This window comes from Loxodonta africana, chromosome 1 (assembly GCF_030014295.1).
Source record: "Loxodonta africana isolate mLoxAfr1 chromosome 1, mLoxAfr1.hap2, whole genome shotgun sequence".
Taxonomy (NCBI): Eukaryota; Metazoa; Chordata; class Mammalia; order Proboscidea; family Elephantidae; genus Loxodonta; species Loxodonta africana.
The window spans coordinates 117,711,645-117,737,076 of record NC_087342.1 but is presented as its reverse complement, the minus strand read 5'-3'; the positions used below and the strand labels follow the sequence as shown (position 1 = coordinate 117,737,076).

Genomic DNA, 25,432 nt, shown 5'->3' with positions numbered 1-25,432 from the left:
TTTTGTTCTAAGCAAAGTTTAAAAACATGTTTAAAAAATATACATATATAGCTGGAGAACATGATCAGTGAAAAAAAATTAAACAATACCAAAATAATTAAAGTGAAAATTCCCTTTACCTCCAAGTCCACACCCCCTCCTCTTGGGGAACTACTATTAATATTTTGGTGTACTGGATAGTGTTTTTTAAAAAAAAATGAGTGTTACATATTGTTCAACAACTACTCTTTTCATTCAGTATCATGGACCCCTTCCATGTCACCACAGAGAGAAATATCATTCTTCATCTGTTCAGTTTCCCCCAGTACAGCTATACTGTTAGGTTTTAATTTGATTTATTAGGTAATACATATATACAGTACAAAATTCAAAGGTACAAACAACTCTTTCATTGACAGCCATTGTTTCTAGTATTTGGACTACTAATACTGCAGTGAAGGAGCCCTGGTGGCACAATGATTAAGTGCTCAGCTACTAACCAAAAGGTTGGCAGTTCAAACCCACCGAGCAGCTCTGTGGGATAAAGACCTGATGATCTGCTTCTACAGATTACGGCCAAGAAAACCTTATGGGACAGTTCTACTCTGCTTCCATGTGAATCAACTCGATGGCACCCAACGACAACAATACTGTAGTGAATATCCTCAGAAACCCAACTTTGTATACTTGGTAATATTTCTATGAAATTGAACCCAAGAATTAAGTAATTCTGTGTTCTGTGCCCATGGGTAGCTGATGATACAAGATACTTTCCTTCTTTACTGTCACAGAGAGTCTGATATTTAGTGTCTAAGTGGCACTTCACAGTTATCCTGGCTATAATTTATCCTATCACTCTTGTAAAAGAAAGCTTTTGTAAACTAACAGTCTCCCCACTGCCATTTGCTATTTTTATATGCTTGAGAGAAGAGGCAGAAACTTCTCTTGTATTTAGTATGACTTCCTGTTGGGGGACACTTCTGTAAGCCTTTGGCAGACATGGTATGTAGCCTTTTTAAAAACGTATTATTGTTATTAGTTTCTATACTGACAGTTAATAAGTAGTAATTAAATATTTTAATTGGCTTAAAATTTGGTTTTGAATCGATATTTACATGGACTAAATGACACACTAACCTGACTCAGATAGCAGCTATGTAACTATATTTTTTAACTGGAGTTTTTCCAACCTAGCCCAAGCATAATAAAAATTTAACCCTCCCTTCTTCTGAGAACTAGAGAATGGGGCCTTACTCCTGTGAAAAGAACAGTTTTTAGACGTCGGAGCCATCTTTCTGCTCCAGAATTGGCACTAACAAACTCATGCACACCTTCTAACAAGGGCCAGGAAGTGTTTGGAGTCATTGAGCTTCTATTGCTGGAGGTGAGAGGTCTGGAAAGAAACGTCCTTCTCAAGTTCTATGTCTCATGCCATGCTTGGTCCAGCAGAAATTCAACATTCAACTCAAATTAGTCCTGAGTTTCCAGCAGCCACACAGTGGTCTTAAGAATCAACCAAGATGTCCCAAAAGCATTGACTTCAAAAAGGTGAGCATTCCCTGAGGTCATAACATCCCTGAGCTCCAGTAGAGTAACACTGTTTGTTTAGCCCTGCTGTCTATGATGCATTACCAAGAATGAAAAATGCTGGGTTATGTCTGACCTAAGTGACTAGCTAATCAGCACTGAGGAGACAGCCCCCAAAACATTCTTCAGATTGCTGGCATTCACCATTTCAAGTCATTGATCATTCCCTGGCTAAGCACTTTTCCCTCTCTAATCATGTTACACTTGAAAGCAAATTTTTAATTCCTTTTGGCAATGAAGCCTGTGATGTAAGACATTTCGCAGTAGTCTGCTGTTCTTTATGCAAAAACGATTCACATTTCTATTCAGTCAATAAGTATTTTCCAGGTATCTACCATGTGCCAGGCACTGTACAAGAGAGGAGTGATACAATGGCACATAAACCATGAGATCTAGCTTTAGGTAACATTACATTTAGGAGGGTTAACACATGTAAACAGGCGATTACCATTGCCTGTGAGTAGGAGGGTAGGGGAAGTTCACCAACTGCAAATTCAGAGAGAAGAAGGCTTCCAGGAGAAGATAAAGCACAAGCAATAAAGAAGAGAGGTGGGACATAGAGAAGAAGGTCCCAGGTACAGAGAAGGGATTGTTTAGGCTCAGGGAGAGAAAGTACATATGTCATCTGGGGTGCTGAAATTAGTTCAGAGTCACTGAGACACATCTACATTCTATAAAGGTGAGGAGAAGGCACATTCCAGAAACTGGCAGTCTAACAGTGCTTGTGACCCAGAACTTGAGAAAAGGTGCTGTTGCACCCTTGGGGATATCAGTTTGGTGGCTCTTTTTTTTTTTATTATGAATCACATGAAGTTTCTGACAAGAGATGTAAATCCTCATGTCAGAAAAATGTGCCTGAATACAATTTTGCTACAATTTCAGGGAGTTCAGAGTCACCAGCAGTGCCCATCAAGACCCCTAGCTAAACTCTAGTTCAAACTCATTCAAGCTTCAAGCTCATGTTGCAGATGGGGAGATTCTGAAACCCAGGATGACTTACAAAAGCCAGTTATAACAGCTAAGGCAAAACCTAAGTCCCCCAAAACTAAGTGTTCTTTCCCTTATTCCATTCAATTGTCGTTCTGGGAAGCATTTCTATAGAAGTGCCCACTTCAACTTTAAAGATCCCGTGTTCAGGTAGGCCCTGACCTTCTTTACCCCACTGGGCTCAATCACTTCATCTCCCATTTTGAGAACTCCCTGGTTGGGGTCATCTGACTAACAGATATTCTAGGAGATGGGGCAAACGCAAGATGGCAAAGATGCACAGCAGACAGTGGTGTACTCACATTTGTTCCTCGGCCTCAAGCAAAGCCAACCAGAAGTTGCTTACCTGTTCCCTGCCACATCCAGGACATGAAGTTCTGTCGCCTGTGACAACTCTGCAGGTATCCGAGTTAACCTATTGTCACGCACGCAGAACACAGTGAGGCTGCAACATCCGCCAATCTACAATGGGACACAAAATACATCTTTTTTCCCTGGGTTTTTTGGGTGGTGGCATGCAACTGGAGTATCTTGTTTATCAAAATTCATGAAACACAAAATGATGTGTAAAATTATACCACATAATTTTAAGTCTCACTGATAACTACCCATGATTAACTTAAAACCATACAAAATAACAAGAAGTCCAATAAGTTCATAAAAATCTCTGTAAAACATTAAACATATACATACTAAACTAAATCAAGAAAGTAAGCAATACAATTCAGAATTTCACTCTGAAAAGGAAGTCAGTTCCCACTGCTGATATTTAGCGTGACGGTATCTTCTGAATATGTTAACCATACTATATACGTTTGGATAAAGATTATTTGGTGGTGTGGGAGTTTAACAACTCTAGGTTTCAAGTTAGATTAAAGATGATACTGATACACACACACACACACACACACACACACACCCCCTTTGGAAGACCTGCTCATTATATTAACTTCAGTGTTCCAGCATATTAAAAAAAAGAGAGAGAAACATCTGATAGATGATTCAGTGCATTAATTTCCACCTCACATTTTATAATAGCTTCTGGTCATGCACAACTTAATTTGGTAAATTTGCTTTGCTTTGACAAAGGCGAAAACCTCTTAACAAAAAGTGAATTTGGTAGATACGTACATTAACCTCCTTAGTTATGAGCCGCTGGTGAAAGCATATAAATCACTACCTGCACCCATACTAAATTTGATTATCTTTTTTTTTTAAAGTAAGTAATTCAAGGGTAACTGAGCTTTGTATGAGACTGGTCTTCAAAAGGCACATAAACAAAATAGTTCAATGATTCTCTTGAACAAATTGGCTGTGGTTCTTACAGTCAGGAAAGCTGAACCAAGGGGTGGAAAAATAACTCGATCCCAGACACAACATTCTGCAGGACTCCATAAAGTACTACATTCTTCTTGTACTTGCTATCCCGACTAAGAGCAATTGCTAGAAAAGGCTCATGAAGGAGCCTATTGATATCTGACACACGGAAAAATACTCCAGAGAGCCTCCCCCTCAAGGAAGGCCAGAGACTTGAATCTTCAATGATATCAGAATATATCTTCTGCCCTTTTCTATTTATATCTTCCCTTTAAGAGCTGACACAAAAGCTTTTGAAATACTAACCATAGTATTTATCCATAATAGAGAAAAAGAAAAATAAACATATTAGAAAAATGGACTAACATTTGTCTCTGGTCACCTGGTGTCTTAGTTATCTACTGCTACTCTAACAGAAATACCACAAGTGGATGGCTTTAGCAAACAAAAATTTACTTTCTTACATTTTGGAGGCTAGAAGTCTGAATTCAGGGTGCCAGCTCTGGGGGAAGGCTTTCTCTCTCTGTTGACTCTGGGGAAGGTCTTTGTCTCTTTTTAGCTTCTGTTCCTGGGCAATCTTCATGTGGCTTGGCATCTCTTTTCCCCATCTTGTTTCCTAGCTTGCTTGTTTAATCTCTTTTATATCTCAAAAGAGACTGACTCAAGGTATACCTTATACTAAGGCTGCCTCATTAACATAATAAAGACAACTCATTCCCAAATGGTACTATAACCACAGGTATTGAGGTTAGGATTTACAACACATATTTTGTAATGTGTTGGGATGCAATTCAATCCATAACACCCAGGAAACACACATCTGTGTAGAAAGGCTTTTAGATGATCCCCTTATTTCTTACTATTCACATTTCCCATCTTAGTGAAAGTGGTTTATTTGCTGTCCTTTAAATATTTCTGGCTCCACTGTTTCTTATAGAAATACTTTTCTTGTCCCTGTCTTGCTATATCTTAGCAGTCATTCAAATGATTGGTAAGCTAAATGTTCTCCCAAACCCAAAACCCATTGCCATCAAGTTGATTCCGACTCATAAGGACCCTATAGGACAGAGTAGAACTGCCCCATCTTCCTTCCATGGAGTATGCAGTAGATTCGAATCGCTGATCTTTCGGTTAGCAGCCGAGAGTTTAACCACCGTACCACCAGGGCTCCTAAATGTTCTCTACTCTTCCATAAAGTCTCCCCAGAGCCCCCTGGTCCACACTGATACTTTGCTCTCTCTATTTTTTTTTTAATAATTATGGTCTATGCTACACCCCAGACAAGCACAAACTACCTTGTGAAGGTTCTTAAGTTCATTTGACTGAGTTATTGTTTAATTTTTACACACTTGCATATATATATACATACACACACACCAGGGTACTTGGCAAGTATAGTACTCATCTAACCCAGCCGCCTATCTATATACTAGCATTTCTTATATAGGTATGTCTATATGCTTCTATTTATTTATTTACTTACTTAGTGAAAGGCTACTACTTAAAAGCTATCCTCTGCTTCTATGTGTAGCAAGGAAGGCAGCAAAACTCTTCTTCATTCTGGAAAGTATCACTTAAAATAGCCTCGCTTAGGTTTTATACATATAGGGCTCCAGTGGTTAAGAGCTGGGCTGCTAACCAAAACGTTGGCAATTCAAATCTACCAGCTGTTCCTTGGAAACCCTATGCGGCAGTTCTACTCTGTCATATAGGGTTGCTGTAAGTCAGAATTGACTCAGCAGCAATGGGTTTGGTTTGGTTTTCAGCTATGTCCTAGTAGAGAAGTGTAACAACCTTTTCTGTGGCCTGACATTTCTTCCCTCCCTTGAGGAAAGGAATCATCAGTTTTACTCAGGTGTCCAGGGATATCATGGAAGGAAAGGAATCAAAATGCTGATCCTTTTGAGGGTTGACATTATCAGATCTCTCTGATAAATTTAGACGATCCCAACAAACGTCTACTCACAGGAAAGAATAACCAAGGCCCCCATGGGGAGCTCCGCTGGGAAGCCGAGTCTGCACTAGGGTCTGGATTCAGTGCCAGGCCTCAGCACATGGCTGAGGCTGGAGACCCCTCAACCTACATCCTGGCCTGGCTTTCAAGAGATAAGATTTATCTGTACCCCAAGGAGGTAAAACACATCAGTTATGATCCTTCTGACCAGACAACAAGCTTCTGGAGGGCATAGAGAGCCAAGTCTGAGGCTTGTTACTCTGGAATCAAGCACTGTGACTGTAAGCATCTCCGTGAGCTGCCCACTGCCCAGTCATCTGCAGGAAATTTGTTTTGAGGCCCTACTGTTATACCACATGTATTAGTTATCTAGTGTTGCTATAATAGAAATACCACTAGGGGGTGGCTTTAACAAACCAAAATTTATTCTGTCATAGTCTAGGAGGCTAGAAGTCCAAATTCAGGGCACCAACTCCCGTGGAAGGCTTTGTCTCTCTGCTGATTCTGGGGCAAAGTCCTTGTCATCAACCTTTCCCTGGCCTAGGAGCATCTCAATGCAGGAACCCCAGGTCCAAAGGATGCACTCTGCTCTTGGCATTGATTTTTTTGTAGTTTGAGGTCCCTCTCCTTCCTGCTCGATTCTCTCTTTTAGATCTCAGAAGAGACTGACTCAATATACAACTTAATCCTGTAGATTGAGTCTGTCTCATTAACATAACTGCCTCTAATCCTGCCTTATTAACATCATTAAAAAAAAAAAAAACTGTTGCCGTAGAGTCAATTCTGACTCACAGCGACCCTTATAGGACAGAGTAGAACTGCCCCATAGGGTTTCCAAGAAGCAGCTGGTAGATTTGAACTGCTGACCTTTTGGTTTGCAGCCCAGCTCTTAACCACTGTGCCACCAGGGCTCCCATTAACATCACAGAGGTTAGGATTTAGAACACATAGGGTAAATACATGAGATGACAAAATGGAGAACAACCACACAATGCTGGGAATCATGGTCAAGTTGACACACATTTTGGGGGGACATGATTCAACCCATGTGAGTGTTTTCAATTTGTATCATGTGCATATATTCTATATTTAACTAATTAAAATGGATCGGAGAGGGCTTTAAAAGTTGTCGGAGCAATAAAAGTTCTGGACAAGTTAACATCCGTCCTGTGTTTATGAGGAAATTGTGTGAACTCCCAACGTACTGTGTGAGCTGTCTGCTGTGTTTAGAGTTTATATTTTTCCCTTTTCCTTTCCTACTCTAATCGCACACCCATTTGAGACTGTCAGGGGTGGGAAGCAATTGTTTTCAAGAGCCTCCTAGGCCCTGTGGGTTGTCAGCAGGCAGCGTGACCTCCTGATCTCTATTGTCTACAGTTTTTGGAAAACAACACCAACAAAGGGCGCGTGTTGTTGCAGCAGCATGTACTGGGGATGCCTTAATCGCCCATCACAGGCACGTACTGTCCTGGGCAAACATTCACACAAACACAGCCCTCTTTCCACATCAATCAGGAAGACGTGGCAGGAACCTTTGGCTTTTTGAAAAGATTATTAAGCACTAGAAACTGTAACTCAAAAGACAGAGTTCTTCATAGACGTCAGAGGGAAATGCGGTGCAGTTGAGGGAGGGATGCTTTGAGGTTATACAGAACTGGGTTAGAATCTAAGCTCTGGCATATGTTTTGTGGGTTTGGATATGTGACTTCAACTAGAAATAACAATAAGTATTAAATTAAGTGAAACCACATATATAATTTAGTGCCTATCACAGAAATTGGTATATAGCTGCTGCCAAATAATCTGGTAGCTATTGTTTTTTCCAAGAAGTGAAAACCCCAGATCCAAATAGCTACTTCAATCAGCACCTGGGTGCCTCAGATGTTCTTCAACTGTGCTGATACTGGGAATCTCTTCCTTGAACCCACCTGAGTTTCTCAGAAAACTGTATCAGTGACATTTTGATTACTAATTGTGAAGAACTGGAGTCAAGGGTGGTTCAGAAGTAGTATTCTCGCCTTGTGTGTGGGAGACCTGGGTTTAATTCCTGGCTGATGCATCTCCAGCACAGCCACCAGTGTAGTCTGTCAGTGGAGGCTTGCATGCTGCTCTGATGCTGAGCAGGTGTGGAGCTTCCAGACTAAGGCAGACTAGGAAGAAAGGCCTGGTGATCTACCTCCCAAAACCAGCCAGTGAAAACCCTTGGGATCACAATGGTCCGATCCTGTTGTGTGTGGGGTCCCATGAGTTGGGACCCGACTTGACAGCAGCTAAGAACAACAACAGTGAAGAACTGACAAGAGTTCATTATTATGTTATATATATTATTCCCATGTAGTTTTGCTTTCTCTTCTGGGTTTAGGAGACAGAGCTCACAGGGTCCTTAGGGGTCATCAGAATAAAATGTCTACATCACTCAGAAATTCTGGGAAGCATAAACAAAGTCCCTGCTTAAATAACTTACTACCACTCATATAAGAAGCTGATTATTTTTAAACCTCCCTTAAACCACATAATAGCACCTTCCCAGAATACAAGGGATTAGACTTAGATTCTCTCAGAGTCACAGAATGCGGCTGAGAATCCTAGTTTAGCTGTTCTGTGTCTCTCTTCATTCGCGATGATCCTGTTCTTCACTGCTGGGTACTGATCTAAGCCACATCAAGGAGATGGGGCCTGCAGATCATCCAGCAAGCCTTACTCAGGCTGACTTATCACTAAGTATTAATTGCTGCAGGTTACCTTATCCTAGAGGAGACAGACAGATTTAAAAATGTGAAGGGAAAGCCAAGATTAGTCACCTTTGTCTGCTTATATTCTACTTTGTCATTGCCTTTCCTAAGTAATTCTTAATAGGCTGTGGTAAAGAAATCTTTTCTTGACTTTCCTTCAGCAGCTTCCTTTTAATATTATTTGTAGCAGAACTGAACCCACATTTCAGTGGCAGGAAGACGAATTTACAATAAGCAAAATCTAGTCAAAGTACAATTTCAATAGAAATAATATGATGTATAATTTTAGAAACCAAAGAGTATTTTTGCCTTTCCCATCACCATCATCTGTGGCATATTATTAAAATGTTCCCTACTTCACAAATATCTTAGAAATAACGTGGCTCTGAGATTTCCTGAATTTTGGGCCTCTGACATCAAAATATCCACTAATACCTACTGCATTCTTTTTTTCTGATCGTAAAAAAGTAATTTATCTTGACTGGACAATAAGGACCACAAATGTACACAGATAAGCATTAAAAAAAAAAAAAAAACTTCAAACCAAATCCTACCACAAAAGGATAATCAGAGTAATAGTTTGGTGCACAATCTTCTAGGGTTATTGTCATGCATTTCTAATTATATATATACACTTTAACAAAATTAGAACCAACACTATGATCTTTAGCACCTTTGTTTACATATGACATCAGGAACATTTTCCCATGTCATTATGTTTCTAAAAGGATATTCATTGTCCACCTAAGTATTTCATTCTACAGGCAATCACAGATCACTTAATAGATCACCCTTGTTAGACACTGCTACTTAAGTGTGTCACTTCTTTTCTGTGTGACCTTGGGCAAATTACTTAGCCTTTCTGAGTCTTAGCTTCTCAGTCTTCGGGATGTGGATAATGATCTACCTACACCTCATAGAACTGTTATGAAAATTAGACAAGAATATGCACAAAAGCACTTGCCACAGTGCCTGGTACGTGCTAGCTTCTCCCATACGTGCTCAGCACTGGGCACCGCAGATGTTAACTGCCCCAGCACGTACTAGTCACAGCACCTGGCATATGTTAGCTGTCTGTATACATGCTTGGCAAAGCATCTGGCACACATTAGCTACTCCTATACATGCTGTGAGGTACATGCTTATGTATACTTCTTAGCATATATCCATGATTATTTTCTTAGGATAAATTCCTAGAGGTGGAATTGCAGAATCAAAGGGTATGCACATTTCAAAATTTTTGATTATCATATTCTCCTTGAGAAAGGCTGCAGCAACTGATACTTTTACGGTAATATGTACTTCCCTGATCCTCACCAACATTTGGTATTACTATTTTAAAAACCCTGACAATCTAGTAGGTCAAATACTTTAATCAGCATTTTTATGAATACTGATGAGCCTGAAAATTTTCACATTAGTAGCCATTTCTGTTTCTTCTGTGAATTGCTTATTGGCATTTGTCGGGGTGGGGGGGAGAGGTATGCCCATTTTTCGATAGGGGCTTCTATCAAAAATGTGAAAGAATTCCCAATAGTAAGGAGAGACGTTGCAAATTCCTTCTGCTCCCAGGCTGTCTTTACCTTTTTTGATGATCAGAAATCTAATTTTCATGTAGACAAATGTATCAACTGTTTATTTTATGACTTATGACTTATCTTTTTTTTCATGCTTAGGAAGGACTTCTCTCAGAGAATGGGTGTTCTCCATTATGAAATCCAGTGGTCAACCAATATTTTTAGTCTTCACTTTATATTACCTGTTTTATTTATCAACAATTCATTTTAGAATCTGGTGGCAAACTTACACTTAAAAAAATCTAAATTGTAATAATAAGAAGGCAGAAGGTTATCCTCAAAAAGAAAATTCCATCACTACAGACATTTCTGAATATTACAATAATATTTATGGGGAATTAATATTTACTGGTCGCCTGCCAAGGAAAGGCTTTGGTGGACGATCTGCAAATTAGATCTTATCTCATTTGACTGGACAGGAGCCAGGTTAGTCAGGGTCATTTTCATTTTGACTTAATGGAGACAAAAGGCTGGACTCTAAACTTGGATGCATGCTCAATTTCTTCCAGCCATAAATTCTGTATGGTCCCAGTTGTTTAAAATAAGTTTTGGCTAAAGAACATTATGAAGTTACAGACTCTCTTTCATCATACACCTGATCACACATACAGCAACACCTTGCCTAGCTTTGCTCCTACACGGTCTAGTCTCCTAATTCCTCCCCTCCATCAAAAATACGAGTTCTGTTTTTTGTTGTTGTTGTTGTTTTCAGGGCTCCTCCTTTCCACACAGGCATACATACTTAAGCGACAGGATGAGAAATAAAAGACACAAATAAATGGCTTCAAACACCAGAAGCATGCCACATTAGCAAAGAAAGCAAATCTAATCTTTCCTTTGGAGGTAAAACAGTGCCAACAACTGACAATTTGGTGACGACAGATAAACTGCCAAGTGACACCTTTTGGAATTTCTGAATAATTTAAAATATAATTTATAGAAAAGCATTCTTTGGAAAGAAATAACCTGACAAACGCAAAACAAAATGAGGTTCCAGGCCATGCAGTCAATTAAAAATAAACGAACTGAATTTAAAGGAAAATGTCCAATATTTTACAATGAAAAACACACAAAACTGTCAGCCGATTTGAATCTTCACGCATTTAAGAAGCAAAATGGGACAGATGCAACTGTGGTCTGAACAATACTTACAAGATAACAAGATTACCTGACTTTTCTAAATTTCCAAGCAGCTAACAATTAAGAAAACAAGAGACATTTATTGATTTGCAAATGCTTACAACAAATAACACCACAAAACACAAACAGAATCCATTGTGACCTACATAGTACATTTTCCCCTTCACCATTGAGAAAGAAAAAATTGCTAATAAATGCTGCTACAGACCAAGGAGATGTTCAATTAAAAAAAATTGAAGACAAAAAATAGGAAGAATTGCACAGTGAACAAGACTATGGACTTGTGGCATATAAGTTGAATTGGTCAGCATCTTAGTTGAGACAGGGCATGCATGCAACTTAATTATTCAAGTGAAAGTCATGTATTTTTTTGAAACAAAAGAATCCAATCGGGACATTACAGGATTAATCAGATGGTAGCAAGCTTGGAGGCAGAGCCAACACACACACATAAGCAAGCAGGTAAGCACGCGCACTTACACACACAGGTGCGAGTGGACACTGAAGTAGGCAGTCACAGTGCCAACCACACTCACTGCACAGAGACTTATGGCTCCATGGCACTGCCCACACCAACATGAATGCAGTGCAAAGCTGGGAGGCTCTTGGTGGTGATAACATATTTTGGTGGTACAATACAAGGTCGGGAGGCTCTGATGGTCAGAGGCAAATACTCAACCACTTATGTTGGGTTACCAAACTGAACCGCAGCAGAACTGGCAACGTGTGTTAGTGCACTTCCCCCTCTGGGAGCTGAGTGTGTGTGAGAAGGAGGGAAGGTGCGCTAGAAAAGATCCAATCCCTAAAAGCTTAACGTTCCCTGCTCCATTAATTAGACAGCTGAAGGAAAAGGCACAGATTTTGTTCCTTTGTAAAGCTCTAGGTGCCAGAAAGCCAGTCATCACTTCCCAGAAAATTGAGGAAACATGATCGCTAAAATGCTTTGAAGCTAGAAATATTTTCACTTTTCACATCATGAAAAGCTGCTCTAGTAAATTTAAGTGGCCACACAGTACGTATGAGGTGTAATCCTCTACGCAGAAACAATGAGTGGAAGTTTCACTCTTCTAAAGTAAAAAGAGAATTGATGCTAAAAGGATGGTGATGGTTTTATAAAAATACACTCCTCAAGCTCTTGTCTAGAATGTGTACCTGTGAGAGGTAGGAGAAAATCAAGACAGGACTAGGCAAGTGCAGTGGGGTAGTAGGATGAATGAGCATGAAACTTACTGGGACTGAACTTTAAACTTAAAAGTGCTCTGGTCGGCATTTGCCTTGAAAAGATTTCTAAAATGTAATCATTTTCTAAAATGTTCAAAGTAAAGATAACTGGATCTATACCAAACCATGGGCTTGCCTGGCCTCAAGGTCACACAGATGAGTTGACTATATTTATTGGTCAGTGAAAAAGCAGTAGGTGGGCTCTCTCTGAAGCCCAGTCTACCAAGTCCTCACTGCGTGAGTCCTGGTGAAGAAAACTTCTCACTGGGCCTGTGTCCTCATCTGTAAAATGAGGAAATCATCACAACTTCAGAAAGCTGTTGGGAAGACACACTAAGTTAACACACAGGAAAGCACCTACTACAGACATGGCGCTGGGAAAGAACAGAATAAACTCTACTTCTCTGGCTGTGTTTATGTGGCCAACCTATTACCCATCTACGTGTGCTATTCAGCTGGAGTAAAATTAATGTTCCAACTATCAGCTTTGTGTTTTGGTTTACTGCTGAGAGACTAGAGTTTTGATTAGCAAAGTCTATTAGCTGTGTCCTAGTTTAACGGAGATGTAGCCTTGAGCCTTTCTCTGGAAACAGTTTCATTTAGATGCCAGTGTTGATATTACAGATGTCACATTTATAACAAATATCCTTATGGTTCCATTGGAGAACATTGGTGGGGACTAAGAATACTACAGGCCAGAAGGTAACCTCTGGCCATTTTAACCCAGGAAGAAAACGGGCATTCGGATAGAACACCAAGTTGAGAAAAGGAAAAAGGAAGCCAAACTAAGTTCAGACACCCTGTTAAGTGGTGCTAGGAAAAAAAAAAAAGCCCTCAAGTTCTGGCTGGCTGGAAGCTTTAAAATTATTCCCAGATAGATGTTAGAAAAGGGTCAGAAGAAGAAATATGTAGAAAATTGTACCTGTCTGGTTATTATATCACAGAAGTAAATATGCCTTTTAATGTGAGGCCTTGGCCAAGGGGAAGGGGCTTACCAACAATTCATTTAATGCCCAACCCCCATCCCCCCCCAACACTTAAATTCAGTTTCAGGCTCTGTTGCTAATAAAATATCAAACTTGGTATTCCCCTTCTCAAATCAAGTCCTCCTGCTTCCATATAGAAAGTAAGCCTCCTTTTTAAACAAAGTGCTAGCACTCCTTGGTTTAGTCTGCTACGGGCTTCCTCCCCATCGTTAGCTTCTTACCTCCCTGCCAGACCCGAATGTCTCTACTGTCCACAGTGGATGGTGACTATTTCCTCTCCCGCTTGCAGCACTGACCAAAAAATTCCAGAACCCTGGCTTTAGCCTCTCACTTACCTTCCTCTGTGTGTATGTGTGCACGTTTTTGTGAATAGTTCATTCACTTTCATCCTGGACATGAATGCTTCCCAATGTAAATCTCTGCCCAGAAATAAGGTTGCGTCAAGATCTACTTTTATAATTCCAATGGCCTAAGGGACAGGAGGTTACTGGGTGGCGCCAACCGTTTGTGCTCGACAACTAACTGAAAAGTTGGCGTTTCAAATTCACTCAGCTATGCCATGGGATAAAGGAGATCTAGTTCTGTAAAATTATACCCACTGAAAACCCCGTGGAACAGTTCTCTTTGAAACACATGGGATTACCACCATGAGTCAGAATCAACTCAACGTCAATGGATTTTTTTTTTTAACAGATTTTAATTTCACATTAAACTCAACAATCAAACCCAAAGTCATCCACTTCCGCCGAGTTCCCAAATTATACATGGGTATCAATGGTGCCACCATTCTCTGTATATCAAACCCAAATTATTGATCTCTCCCTTCCTCCCATTTAAAGTCTTACAAATCTGCCGTTCCCAACACTGCTCAGTCATCAGGAGCCATCTACTACTCTCGTTACTGTTACTGATGTTCATTCTTTGATATAATCCCTCAAATCAGCTTTATACTCACAGATGAGAGTTCACATTTTTAAAAAGCACCACGTAAGTCTTTTAAAGTATTGGGCATTTTTTATTCCTCCTGCATGTCGATATTACCAGGATTTCTTTAGAAGCACGTACCTCTTTTGGTAAAGACACTAATTTATTTCTGTCTGCATTCAAGTTGCTCAACTTCTTAAGTTTTCCAATGCTCTTAGGTAAGGTCTGTTAAAATAACATTTTTATTATTAATCTAAAGTGTATTTTTACCATGGTTCATAGTTTTTAAAGCACATCTTTTCATGGACTTAAAGAATGTAATCTTATCCAGCAAGAGAAGCAATGGTTCTTCTCAAAATAAAATCAGACATTTGTAAAGCTCATTTAGGGGATGGAGAATTAAATATTTTGAATTTCTGTTGAAATTATAGTATGTCTCAATGAAATGAAGTCAAGGGGCCAGATCTGGGACTAGAGACACACACCTACTAAAGAGTAAATGGATGGATGCTCTTCAGCTTGAGTGAGGATGTGTAACCCCACCCTCCCGCCCAATTCGTCCCTTCCCTGCCTGCACCTTCGAGGACCCAGGCAATCGGTGGCTTACAATGACTGTGGGAGCCAGAATGCTGGGCAGGGAATCAGAGTCCTGAGCAGGCACATCTCAGGAGACCAAGGGAAGACAGAAGGCTGTGTGGCGAGGACAGGGCCCTTGGAGAACAGACTGGCCCCAGGTGGGACTCTTCAACATTCTAATGGAATCTGGGGGTGAATTTCTTTTTTTTTTTATGACTATTATTTTGTAAGCCTAAAACCACAAACTAGGACAGGAAGATAAGGTAACTTCTACCACACTTGCCAGAGGATGGCTACCTTGGCTACAAGAGGAGAGACAGTGCTGGGCCACCCCACCACCTCCGTTTCCTTGACCGACTCTTGCTGCCCTTTTTTTTTTTTTTTAACTCTTTTCACCTAAAGGGAGCTACTTATCCTTTTTCTAAAGAAGCACAGAATGAGGAAAAAGAAGAAGGCAGGGAAATAAATAAGGTGACAAAAATGACTGTGGAGAAAAGAGAAAGGTTGGAGAGTAAACTAAAGAAGAAATAGTAGACACAAGATAACTAAGAGAGAGGAACAACAATCTCCATTTAGTCCACCCAAATTATAAATAGGGAAAGCCACCCTGGCAAGCCCTTTCTGTATAGAATCTACAGGATAAATGTCCATTTGCATGTGTAAACCACACTCACCAGGAGCCGATTTTCTGTCAGAACCAATTCCGTGAGGCTTTCACAATCTCCAGTTGCTTCAGGCAACTGTGTGAGTCTGTTCTGATCCACCTTCAAGATCGACAGTTTCTTTAGTTTTCCTGTAAAAGTGTTATTTAAACTCATTAGCCACAACTTTCCCTAACCATCACTTGGTATTTCATATCTGCTATTCTTTTGTTTTGCTTGGTTTTACAGTTATTTTTTCCTCAGTCAGCTTTTTAAGTTATGAAACTATTATCATGCTTATTTAGATCACTAAAAGTTAAGATAATTTGTTCAGAACATCAAAAACAGTCAGCAACTAGTAGCAAATCATTTTAAAAAGCATTACCTAAAAATATCATAATAGTGAAGCCAGAAAAGAAAAACAAAGAGCTAGCTCTTACTGGATCTTTAAGGAAGACCAGGAGATACTTCATGTATGGATGAGAGAGAAGAGAGACTTCTATCTTACTCCAAGAATTACCCTTACTAAAAACAATAAACTGTAGTTTCATATAGCATCTATTAATAAAAATGACTCACAGAAAATCCCTATAGTGGAATATTTGTGTATATCCAGGATAAGAATATTTGAAAAGCTACACTAAAAGCTGAATCTATTTCATGCAGGACAGGAATACTGTGATGCCCAGAGGCTACAGAGATGAAGGATGAGCTTTACTGAAGCCTTCTCAGTGTCCCCACTGAGTGAAGGGAATCCTAAATCCCTCAGCGGATTCTTACTTTCAACTCTGAGTCAAAGGACCGACCGACAGAGCAGACATCCTTCATTATCCCCTGAGAGCAGCTGCTGGTATGAGGACACTTTTTCCAGTAAAGTCAGAAAGCAGTCTATATCTGAACAGGGACCTAAAGCTGGAGAACGGGACATGTTCCGCTGAAAGGATTATCTTGCCTCATGTGCGGCCACAGGGCAAGGCAGAAGAAATAAATGTTACTTAAATCCCGTTTTGCATAATCAATAACCTGTCCCTGAAGGGTTTTCACCTGCCCTCACTCTCAGTGGACACATTAGCACTCAGAGTTGAAACATCTCACCCCAACAGAAGATGGGTCTCCCTAACAATACCACCAGCAAGTGGTCTTCCAGCCTTTCCTTGAATACTTGTACTGACAAGTACATCTGGCTTCACTAAGCAGCTGAATCTAATTTGTAACAAGCATCTTTTTTTTGTTGTTGGCTTTTCAAGTTCTTTCTTAAATTGAAATTCACAATTCTTTCTTTTTTCCGCCAATTTGTACCATACCAAACCACCAAACCTGTTGCCTTTGAGTAGATTCCAACTCATGGTGACTCCATGTATTACAGAGTAGAACTGCTCCATAGGGTATCCTTTGTTGTAATCTTCACAGGTGCAGATCACCAGGTCTCTATTCTGTAGCGCTGCTGGGTGGGTTTCAACCACCAACCTTAGGTTAGTTTAGTGCAAACTGTTTGCACTACCCAGGGACCATTTGTACTATGTTGCTGTGCACCATCGAGTTGATTCCAACTCATAGCAACCCTATAGGATAGAGTTGAACTGCTCCATAGGTTTTCAAGGCTATAAATCTTTAAGGAAGCAGATGGCCACACCTTTCTCCCATGGAGCAGCTGGTGTGTTTGAACCACTGATCTTTTGGTTATCAGATGAGTGCTTAACCACTGCCCTTCAAATGCTTCAAAGTCAATCATCTCATGCCTCCTACCTCTTCCTAGTCCAAGCAAAATATCCTCAGATTCTACAACTGCTTTCAGGTGCCACCTTTGATTCTCACCGAACATTTCTACATAGAGTCAAAGTTTCCACCAACATCGCAACCGGCCATAACCAAAAGGCAATGTCTATATTCCTACTGAGTTGCTGTTAGCAGTTATCACTTTTATTTCGACAAGATACTAGAAAGGAAGTGGTCCTCTTTCATACAACTTTTCCAGCTACTGAAAATCTTTCAAACACTTCCTCTGATGTTTTGAATAAAAGATAAATAATGGTCAAAGACAGCAATCCTATAACAACTATAGGGTTAAAGATCCCAAGTGGCTTTGCTAAGGTGGAACTGCCAGTCCATGTCTGTTTTTCCCTCTTCTGTTTGAGTTTATTTTCTCACACCGGACTGAGTTCCTTTACAGTAAGGGAAGTGGTTGGGACTGATATTTTTAAAGGAAATAGCATAAAGTGGTTAAGGTAAAGGACTGCCCTCGATGTATTAGAAAAGGCTCAGTTCAACACCACGTTTCCTTTAACAGCCCCTTACGCAATAAATCAAAGTTATTTTCTCATAAACCACTTAGGATGCTGAATGAGAAATTTCTTAGAGATTGCTCAGATGCTTTAAACACATTCTATTATATGGGCTTAACCTCTGCTGAAATCATTGAGACAAGATACAGATGAAGGAGATATGAGTCAACGCCTATAAGTAAAGATTCCTGTAATTGCTGCTTAACCAGGACAACAGGAATATTTGCATTCAGAGGAACTTAACTTTTATTAGTTATTCTTTGCTTTCCTTCTTTAAAAGCCAACAAACAAGAAGACTTTTAAGGAGCTACATCCCCAGCACCTGGGGGTGGTAATGAAAGGATCGAGTGTGCTCCAAATGCTTGCGACAGCTGCCGGTGTCTTGAAGGAGTTAGTTATTTTCAGTACTTACCGATGCCATCAGGAATTGTTTCTAACAAGTTCTGGGAAATGACTAAATCTGTTAATGAAGTCAGGCCACTGATTTCTTCAGGAAGTCTTTCCAACCTGTTTTCTGAGACATCCAAGCACAGTAGGCTCTTCAGATTTCCTATTTCCTACATCAGCGGTAGAGAAAAGGAGACTCATGTTTCAACCTGACATAGTAGAGAGGAATTTGTTGTAGTGATTTTTTGCAACCAAATCCCAAAGTAGTCCCAAGAATGTATTCTTCAGTGTGTTATCTAAATGTGAAAGCTGGTGAAAATTCACAGACCACCCTCCCCTCCCCGCCCCTTCCAACGGAGCTGGGAAACTACATGAATCATAGACGCGGAGCTAGGAGGGACGCCAAGCCCTCCACCTTCAGGCAGGCAAAGAATCGTTTTCATGTAATAGACAAGGAGATTGGTGCCAAGTGAGAACAGATGACTTCAAGGTCAAACAATTAGGGGAAAGGAAGGCTAGAATCCAGTTCACCAAGTTTGGAATCAATCACTAGTAAGCAGCTTACATTTCAGGATGGCCCTGAGATTGTCTCTGGTAAGAAACGGCCAACTACTTTATATTTCTCCCCTGACAAGGTAATGCTCATTACCACAAATGTCAATGCAATTGCTCCTTGGCAAAACTGGAGCGTTCAGATACCCATAGATACCTTTAATATCAACAGAAAAGACGAGCATGCTACTTAGGAAGAAAATAATCTATCCAGGGCTAGGGAAAATACCTCAGTGTGTTTAACATTCAAGAGTTATCTTACCTTCCAATCACAAAATGCATGTTTTTTACAGATGTGTCTTGTCTTTGCCTCCATCTTTCCATTCGCATTGCCCCTATTTAAATTCCTACTCTCATTACCCTCTTATCAGGACTGTTAGCTTAGCCTCTTGGACTCTGGGTCTTGACCCTCTCTTCCCAAGTCCATTCTAGAAACTGTGCTTGTTAATGTTCCTCCTAAAGACACAGATCTAGTCATGTAATCATACCTCTTCTCTACTCAAAACACATCGGGGACTCCCTGACATCTACAGGATTACAAATTCCTCAATCTATATTTAAGGTTTTCCAGAATTTGAAGTTGTCATGGATTCCATTTTACTTGGATCCACAATCAATATCCATAAAAAGCAGCAGTTAAGAAATCAAACGACATATTGCATTGGGCAACTCTGCTGCAAAAGACCTCTTTAAAGTGTTGAAAAGCAAAGACGTCACTTTGAGGACTAAGGTGCGCCTGCCCCAAGCCATAGTATCTTTAACCACCTCATATGCATGGGAAATATGGACAATGAGTAAGGAAAGCCAAAGAAGAATTGACGCCTTTGCATTATGGTGTTGGCAAAGAATTCTGAATATACCATGGACTGCCAGAAGAATGAATGAATCTGTCTTGGAAGAAGTACAGCCAGAATGCCCCTTAGAAGCAAGGATGGTGAGACTTCGTCTCACATACTTTGGACATGTTATAAGGAGGGACCAGTCCCTGGAGAAGGACATCACGCTTGGTAAAGTAGAGGGTCAACAAAAATAGCGGAGGACCTTCAAGGAGATGAATTGACACAGTGGCTAAAACAATGGGCTCAAGCATAACAAGGGTGGCGTAGGACCAGGCAGTGTTTCATTCTGTTGTACACAGGGTCACCAGGACTCGGAACTAACTCAACGGCACCTAGCAGTAACAGCATAATTTGGTCTGATCAATTCTTTGCCGTCTGTCTCCTACCTAATATGCACTCTATGATCTCAGCCTGGTGTTTCCTGTCTATAGGAAACCAGACTACATTTCAGGACTAACCCCTGAAGTTGTTCTACTTTTCATTAATTCACTTTAACAATGTCTTTACTTCTCACATCAATTGGAGGACAGGGAAATTATTCTGATCACTTGAGAGTTTCTGGTTTGTTTAGTCCTAGTTTAATACAAGGGAGACCCCTTTCAGGTAAATGAGATTTTTAAGTAACCATTTATAACATGATCCTTGGAGCTTTACTTTCCGTATTTTAGGATGTGGCCTTCTGCACATAGTCATTTGCCCACGTCTGTATATACATATACTCTCCCTCCTTTATGTTCCATAGCTGGGGTTTTATTACTCTCCTGAGAGCTTCATGGTATTTTTTAATCCCCTGTGTTCGAACCCTAAAGTAACTAGGGTTCTCTCCATCAGGACTTCCCATATATTTACTTACAGAAATCTAAGTATTCATCAAACCCACACCCATAGCTATTGCTGATCTCCTTTTCCCAAGTGCAGCCAAAGTCAAAAAAATCAAACTAGTTTCCATGGAGTCAATTCTGACTCACAGCGACCCCATGTGTGTCAAAGCAGAATTGCTCCATAGAGTTTTCAATGCTGTGCCTTTTGGAAACAGATCACCAGGACCTTATTCCTAGGTGACTCTGGGTGGATTTGAATCTCTAATCTTTCGGTTAAAGCACTTAACTACTTGTGCTACCCAGGGACTTCTTTAGTACAGCTATGACCTCAGAAATAAGACTCAAATTAGTTCCTTAGTTCTGGTAGTACCAATAATTTCATAGTAACCTCAGTGCTATAACTACAATATAAATTTTACTTAAGGACTTTCTTCTGGCGTTACACTTCCCTTTGTTGATAATGGCATTCCCTACCTACAGCGCACAGGCCCATCACAGCTGGTTTACATGGTGGGCAGAGATTGCATCTGAGTCGCTTTAAAATATAAACACCTAGAGTATGAAATGTATGCTGACTTTAAAGACTGGCTGTAAGATATACCAAAGAATAAAATTCCGTAAAAGTTAGAGTAAAACAAAATTACGGGGCCAGGAAACACAGAACGTTCATTTGGAGATTTTGTTTTGTTTTTCGGATTTCTCTCTCTGGTTACCAGAAAGAAAGCGGGCCTGTTTACTAGGATTTCACAAGATGTCTGTGCACTCAGAAGTCTGTACAAGACTCCATTTGGAACACAGTTCCCATACTTGGTAACAGGAGGAAAAACCTGAACACCATGGCATGCCAGCTAAACCATAAGCAATACTGGATAAAACAATGTATAAAAGAAAAGCTGTTAACATTGTTTTTACATTAACTATTATAGGGCAAAATGTAGCTAAAATTTTCCAGAGCATCTGGCCCATCACAAAGGGTGACAGAAATGTATTCTGTCAGAATACTGGATCCTGGCACTTTATAATCTGCTGGGCTTGAGGTAAGCTATATGGGTGGCAAAATACAGACTTCACAAACTAAAGGATATATTTGTTATCTTAGGAATGGTGGGCTTAAGTTTTCAATTTTTCTATGGCAATGTAGAAAGATGAATGCTCAACATATTTTTCTAATCAATGTTTTCGGTTTGCAAAACGACTTCTATTAAACTCAACGTAGCAGCAAGGAATACATGAGGTTTACTGTTGTTGCTGTTTTATGTTTTGGGAAAGACATGAAATTACCACTTACCTGAGGTAATTCTGACAGTTGATTTCCATCCAACCAGAGATCCTTTAGATGTACGAGAGCTCCGATTGATTCTGGCTAAAACAATAAAAATAATGTTAGGGTAACAAAGACCTAATTTTCAATCTCCCATTAAGAAAGAGTCCTAATTCACCAGTTAGTACCTGGACACTGCAGCAGAAGGTTGCTGGTACTTCTTCAGTATCAAGCTCCCCTTCTTAAAAGTATCTCCTACTTTCCCCAGGAACGCCAGTTCTTGTTTCTACCTATACCTGACCAATACTGCCCTCTACCCCAAATCATAATTCTTAGCCTGTGTGACAGGAAGCACATTCTTCAACATGCCCAAGTCATACCTGTGGAAATACAGGTTTATAAGCATCCCTATAGATCTCCCTAAAATGTTTTATGATCATAACTAAGGACAAGTTAAATTCAAATCTCCCTTCTATACAGACTTACCAAACTATATATTTCATTGTTTCCTAAATCAAGTTCTTCTAGTCTCCGTAGCTGGGTAAGAGAACTATTAAAAAAGGAGAGAAAAAGGGGAGGCCAATCAAGCAGTATACTTAGAGAGAACTAAGAAATGTAGAAATATATGCTATTCCTTACTTAGTTTTCAAAAATAAGGTTCTTCTGAATGTTACGGAAGTGAACTATTGCATGGGAAGGGCTACTGTGAGAAGATTCATATCTTCCAAACTTTCTAAATAACACAGAATCTTTTTTTGACAAAACATTAGCCCCCCCCCCCCTCTTTTTTTTAACGCTTGAAGAAATTCACTCAAGAAAAAATTCCCTCTTATTTTCCCCAAAGACTCACTCAGGAAGATACGTAAGAAGATTCTCTCTCAGTTCCAGTGAAGCCAGGTTATAAAGACTAGAAATCAACAGAAGAAAAACATATAAGGCAAAATTCCTAAGATTCTTCCCACTCCTGCTCCCCCATACACACACCCAACAAGTAGCAACTCTTAATAAAATCTTGAACGTCATTTCCTTGGGGAAAAAATATCTACCACCGCCCCCACCACCCCCATCAAAAACAAACATACTCTCTATCTCTCAAATTTTAACATTAAAGTAAAAAGAGTAGTATGTCATGACTACAAGGCATCCAGAATTGCTTTGTGCATTTGATATGCGAAAAGAACTCACTAACCATTAAAAGAATCATTTCCAGGACCAAGATAGAAGCTGAATCTGTGCTTCTAGACTTTAGAATGTCAATAATGTATGGTTACCATACAAACAACAACATCTTTAATCTTGCAGAGCTCAGAGCTCTTCTTCCAAACACGAGGGGGAGGCCATCCCTGTTTTAAAGTGGTGGGCATCTCCGTCCAGAGAATCCAAGTGCTCTATTTAAGATCACCCACCCACACTGCAAGTGGTGACACTCTGGAAATAACTTCCACTTAAATGCATTAGGGATAATGTATTAATGCCCCTTGCACGGTGCCTGGGACAAAAGCCCGATTCAATAAATGGTAGCTAAAATAATGTTGCTTTTATTTTTAATTAAAGCCCAGAACGGTGCTCCTTTCAGCAGATTCTACAGTCCCTCGGGTGTAATCGTGTCTATTTAGAGCATGGTGAAAGAGACAGATCTTCTTCCCAGACACCAATTATCTGGGTCAAATTCTGACAGGCAGCGGCAATTCCGCACCACCAGAAACCCTTACAGAGCCACAGTATGTCGATACTGGCATAATGTATCGGTTCCGAAAATAACGGATCCATCTATCACCCCAAAGACACCGTGCTAAACTCTACACTGACCACGAACTCAAGCTTTTGCTAGTATTACCATAGTAACATTCAGATCTGGAGCAATTTGACTGGTGAGCATACAGAACACAGGGAGTCAAACATTATCCCAACACTCAAATCTGCCTTAATCCTCTCGTCTCCCATCTTCCAAAATAAAAGCCAGGATCATGTGTACTAACAAAGCTGGCTTCACAACATCAGAAAATGTAAATTTGATTTAAGTGAACGGTATATATCCAGACTTAAAACCTGTTTGCCCAGAACTGAATTCTGAAACGCACAAATTCTTATCTCTTTCTTCAGTTTTAGGAAATGAAATAATAAAGTTTTCATAGTTAAAGCAATAATAAACAAAGATAACCTTCCGAATATATTTTTAACCACTTTTTTTTTATAGTGGCAAATATTTAGATAGCAGAACAGTTGCCATTTCAACAATCTTCGCACGTACAGTCCAGTGACATTAAATACATTCACCATGTTGTTCAGCCATCCCCATCAGCCGCTCCTGAATTTTTCCATCGCCCTTAACAAAGCCTCAGTGTCCCCTAAGTGTTGTGTCTCCTTTTCCCCTTCTCTCTCATCCTGCCCTTGGTAACCACTAATAAACTTTGATCTCCGTCCAAATATATTTTAAAAAAAAATCAAATTCCTAGTTTTACTTTCTTTTGGCCAAGAGTTTATGAAGAAGAACTAATAGTGGAAAGGCGAGAGAGGGAAGAAGCAGGCGCCCCCCCCGCCCCCATATCTACTTCCAAATGTGTCTGTAGAGAATGGTGGCAAGTACCATTTTCAGTGGAGTCCCTGGGTGGTGCAAACAGTTAACGCACTTAGCTGCTAAGTGAAAGGTTGGAGGTTTGGGTCCACCCAGAGGTGCCTCAGAAGAAAGGCCTGGTGACCTACTTCCAAAAATCAGCCATCGAAAACCCTGTGGAGCACAGTTCTACTATGACACACATGGGGTTACCAAGAGCCAGAGTCAGCTCCACCGCAACTGAAAACATTTAAAAAGTAATAGTAAGAGTTAAAAAAAAAAAAAATTAAGCATTTTGTTTTCAGCTTTGAATTTGCAAGTAATCCTTAGCCAGTTTTATAGAAAAGCTTTAAATCTCGCTATTTTCACATTGGTATTTTAAAAATCATTGGTAGAACTGTCATTTTTTTTCAATTCAATGTACATTACTTTCACACATACTTTTGCAAATAAGAGCATCCGACTGTTAAAAGGAGTAAAAAGGCTTTCTTTGCTTCTAAAACTTTACTCATAGAGCATCATCAGACGCATCTTTAGAAAAAGCAGCTTTGCTCAGGCCTTGATGCCGAGTGTTGTACAAAGGCTCAGCAGCCTCGGTCTGAGTGTCCCCTGCCTAAACAGAGCATGAAGACACAGGGAGATGCCTGCCTGCTTGGGCGGGAGGCGCTGGGCAGGGCTCCTTACATACGAGCCATCTCATTTGATAGTAACAATCTCAGCATGCAGACACTATGGTGACACAGTTAGGAAGGCAAGGCTTTGTGTGAGGTCAAGTAGTTAAACAATGAGGGTTCCACGGTATAACGGTTAGAATTCTGGACTCTGAATCCAGTGATTCGAGTTCAAGTTTCGCTGAAACTGCAATATATATAGGAGCCCTGGTGGTGCAACAGGAGCCCTGATGGCACAGTGGTTAAGCGCTTGGCTGCTAACAGGAAGGGCGGCAGTTTGAATGCACCAAGTGCTCCCCGGGAGACAGTTGTGGCAGTCTGCTTCTGCAAAGATTACAGCTTTGGAAGCCCTATGGGGCAGTTGTACTCAGTCCTACAGGGTTGCTATGAGTCAAAGCTGACTCAATGACAACATAACAGGTAGTGCACTGATTAAGTACTCAG

The 25,432-nt window shown here is 40.2% G+C and overlaps 1 protein-coding gene across 1 annotated transcript in view; it reads right to left on the bottom strand.

Moving 5' to 3' along the window:
* The window catches only part of LRRC1 (leucine rich repeat containing 1), a 169,017-nt gene that overhangs the window by 11,071 nt on the left and 132,514 nt on the right, over nt 1–25,432 (bottom strand). The window contains exons 5-11 of the mRNA XM_003404423.3: nt 22,614–22,670; nt 22,250–22,313; nt 21,791–21,865; nt 18,316–18,460; nt 15,655–15,773; nt 14,546–14,629; nt 2,900–3,015 (exon numbers count right to left, since the gene is read on the bottom strand). Coding sequence (XP_003404471.1) covers nt 2,900–3,015; nt 14,546–14,629; nt 15,655–15,773; nt 18,316–18,460; nt 21,791–21,865; nt 22,250–22,313; nt 22,614–22,670 — 660 coding nt within the window. The remainder of the gene's footprint in view (nt 1–2,899; nt 3,016–14,545; nt 14,630–15,654; nt 15,774–18,315; nt 18,461–21,790; nt 21,866–22,249; nt 22,314–22,613; nt 22,671–25,432) is intronic.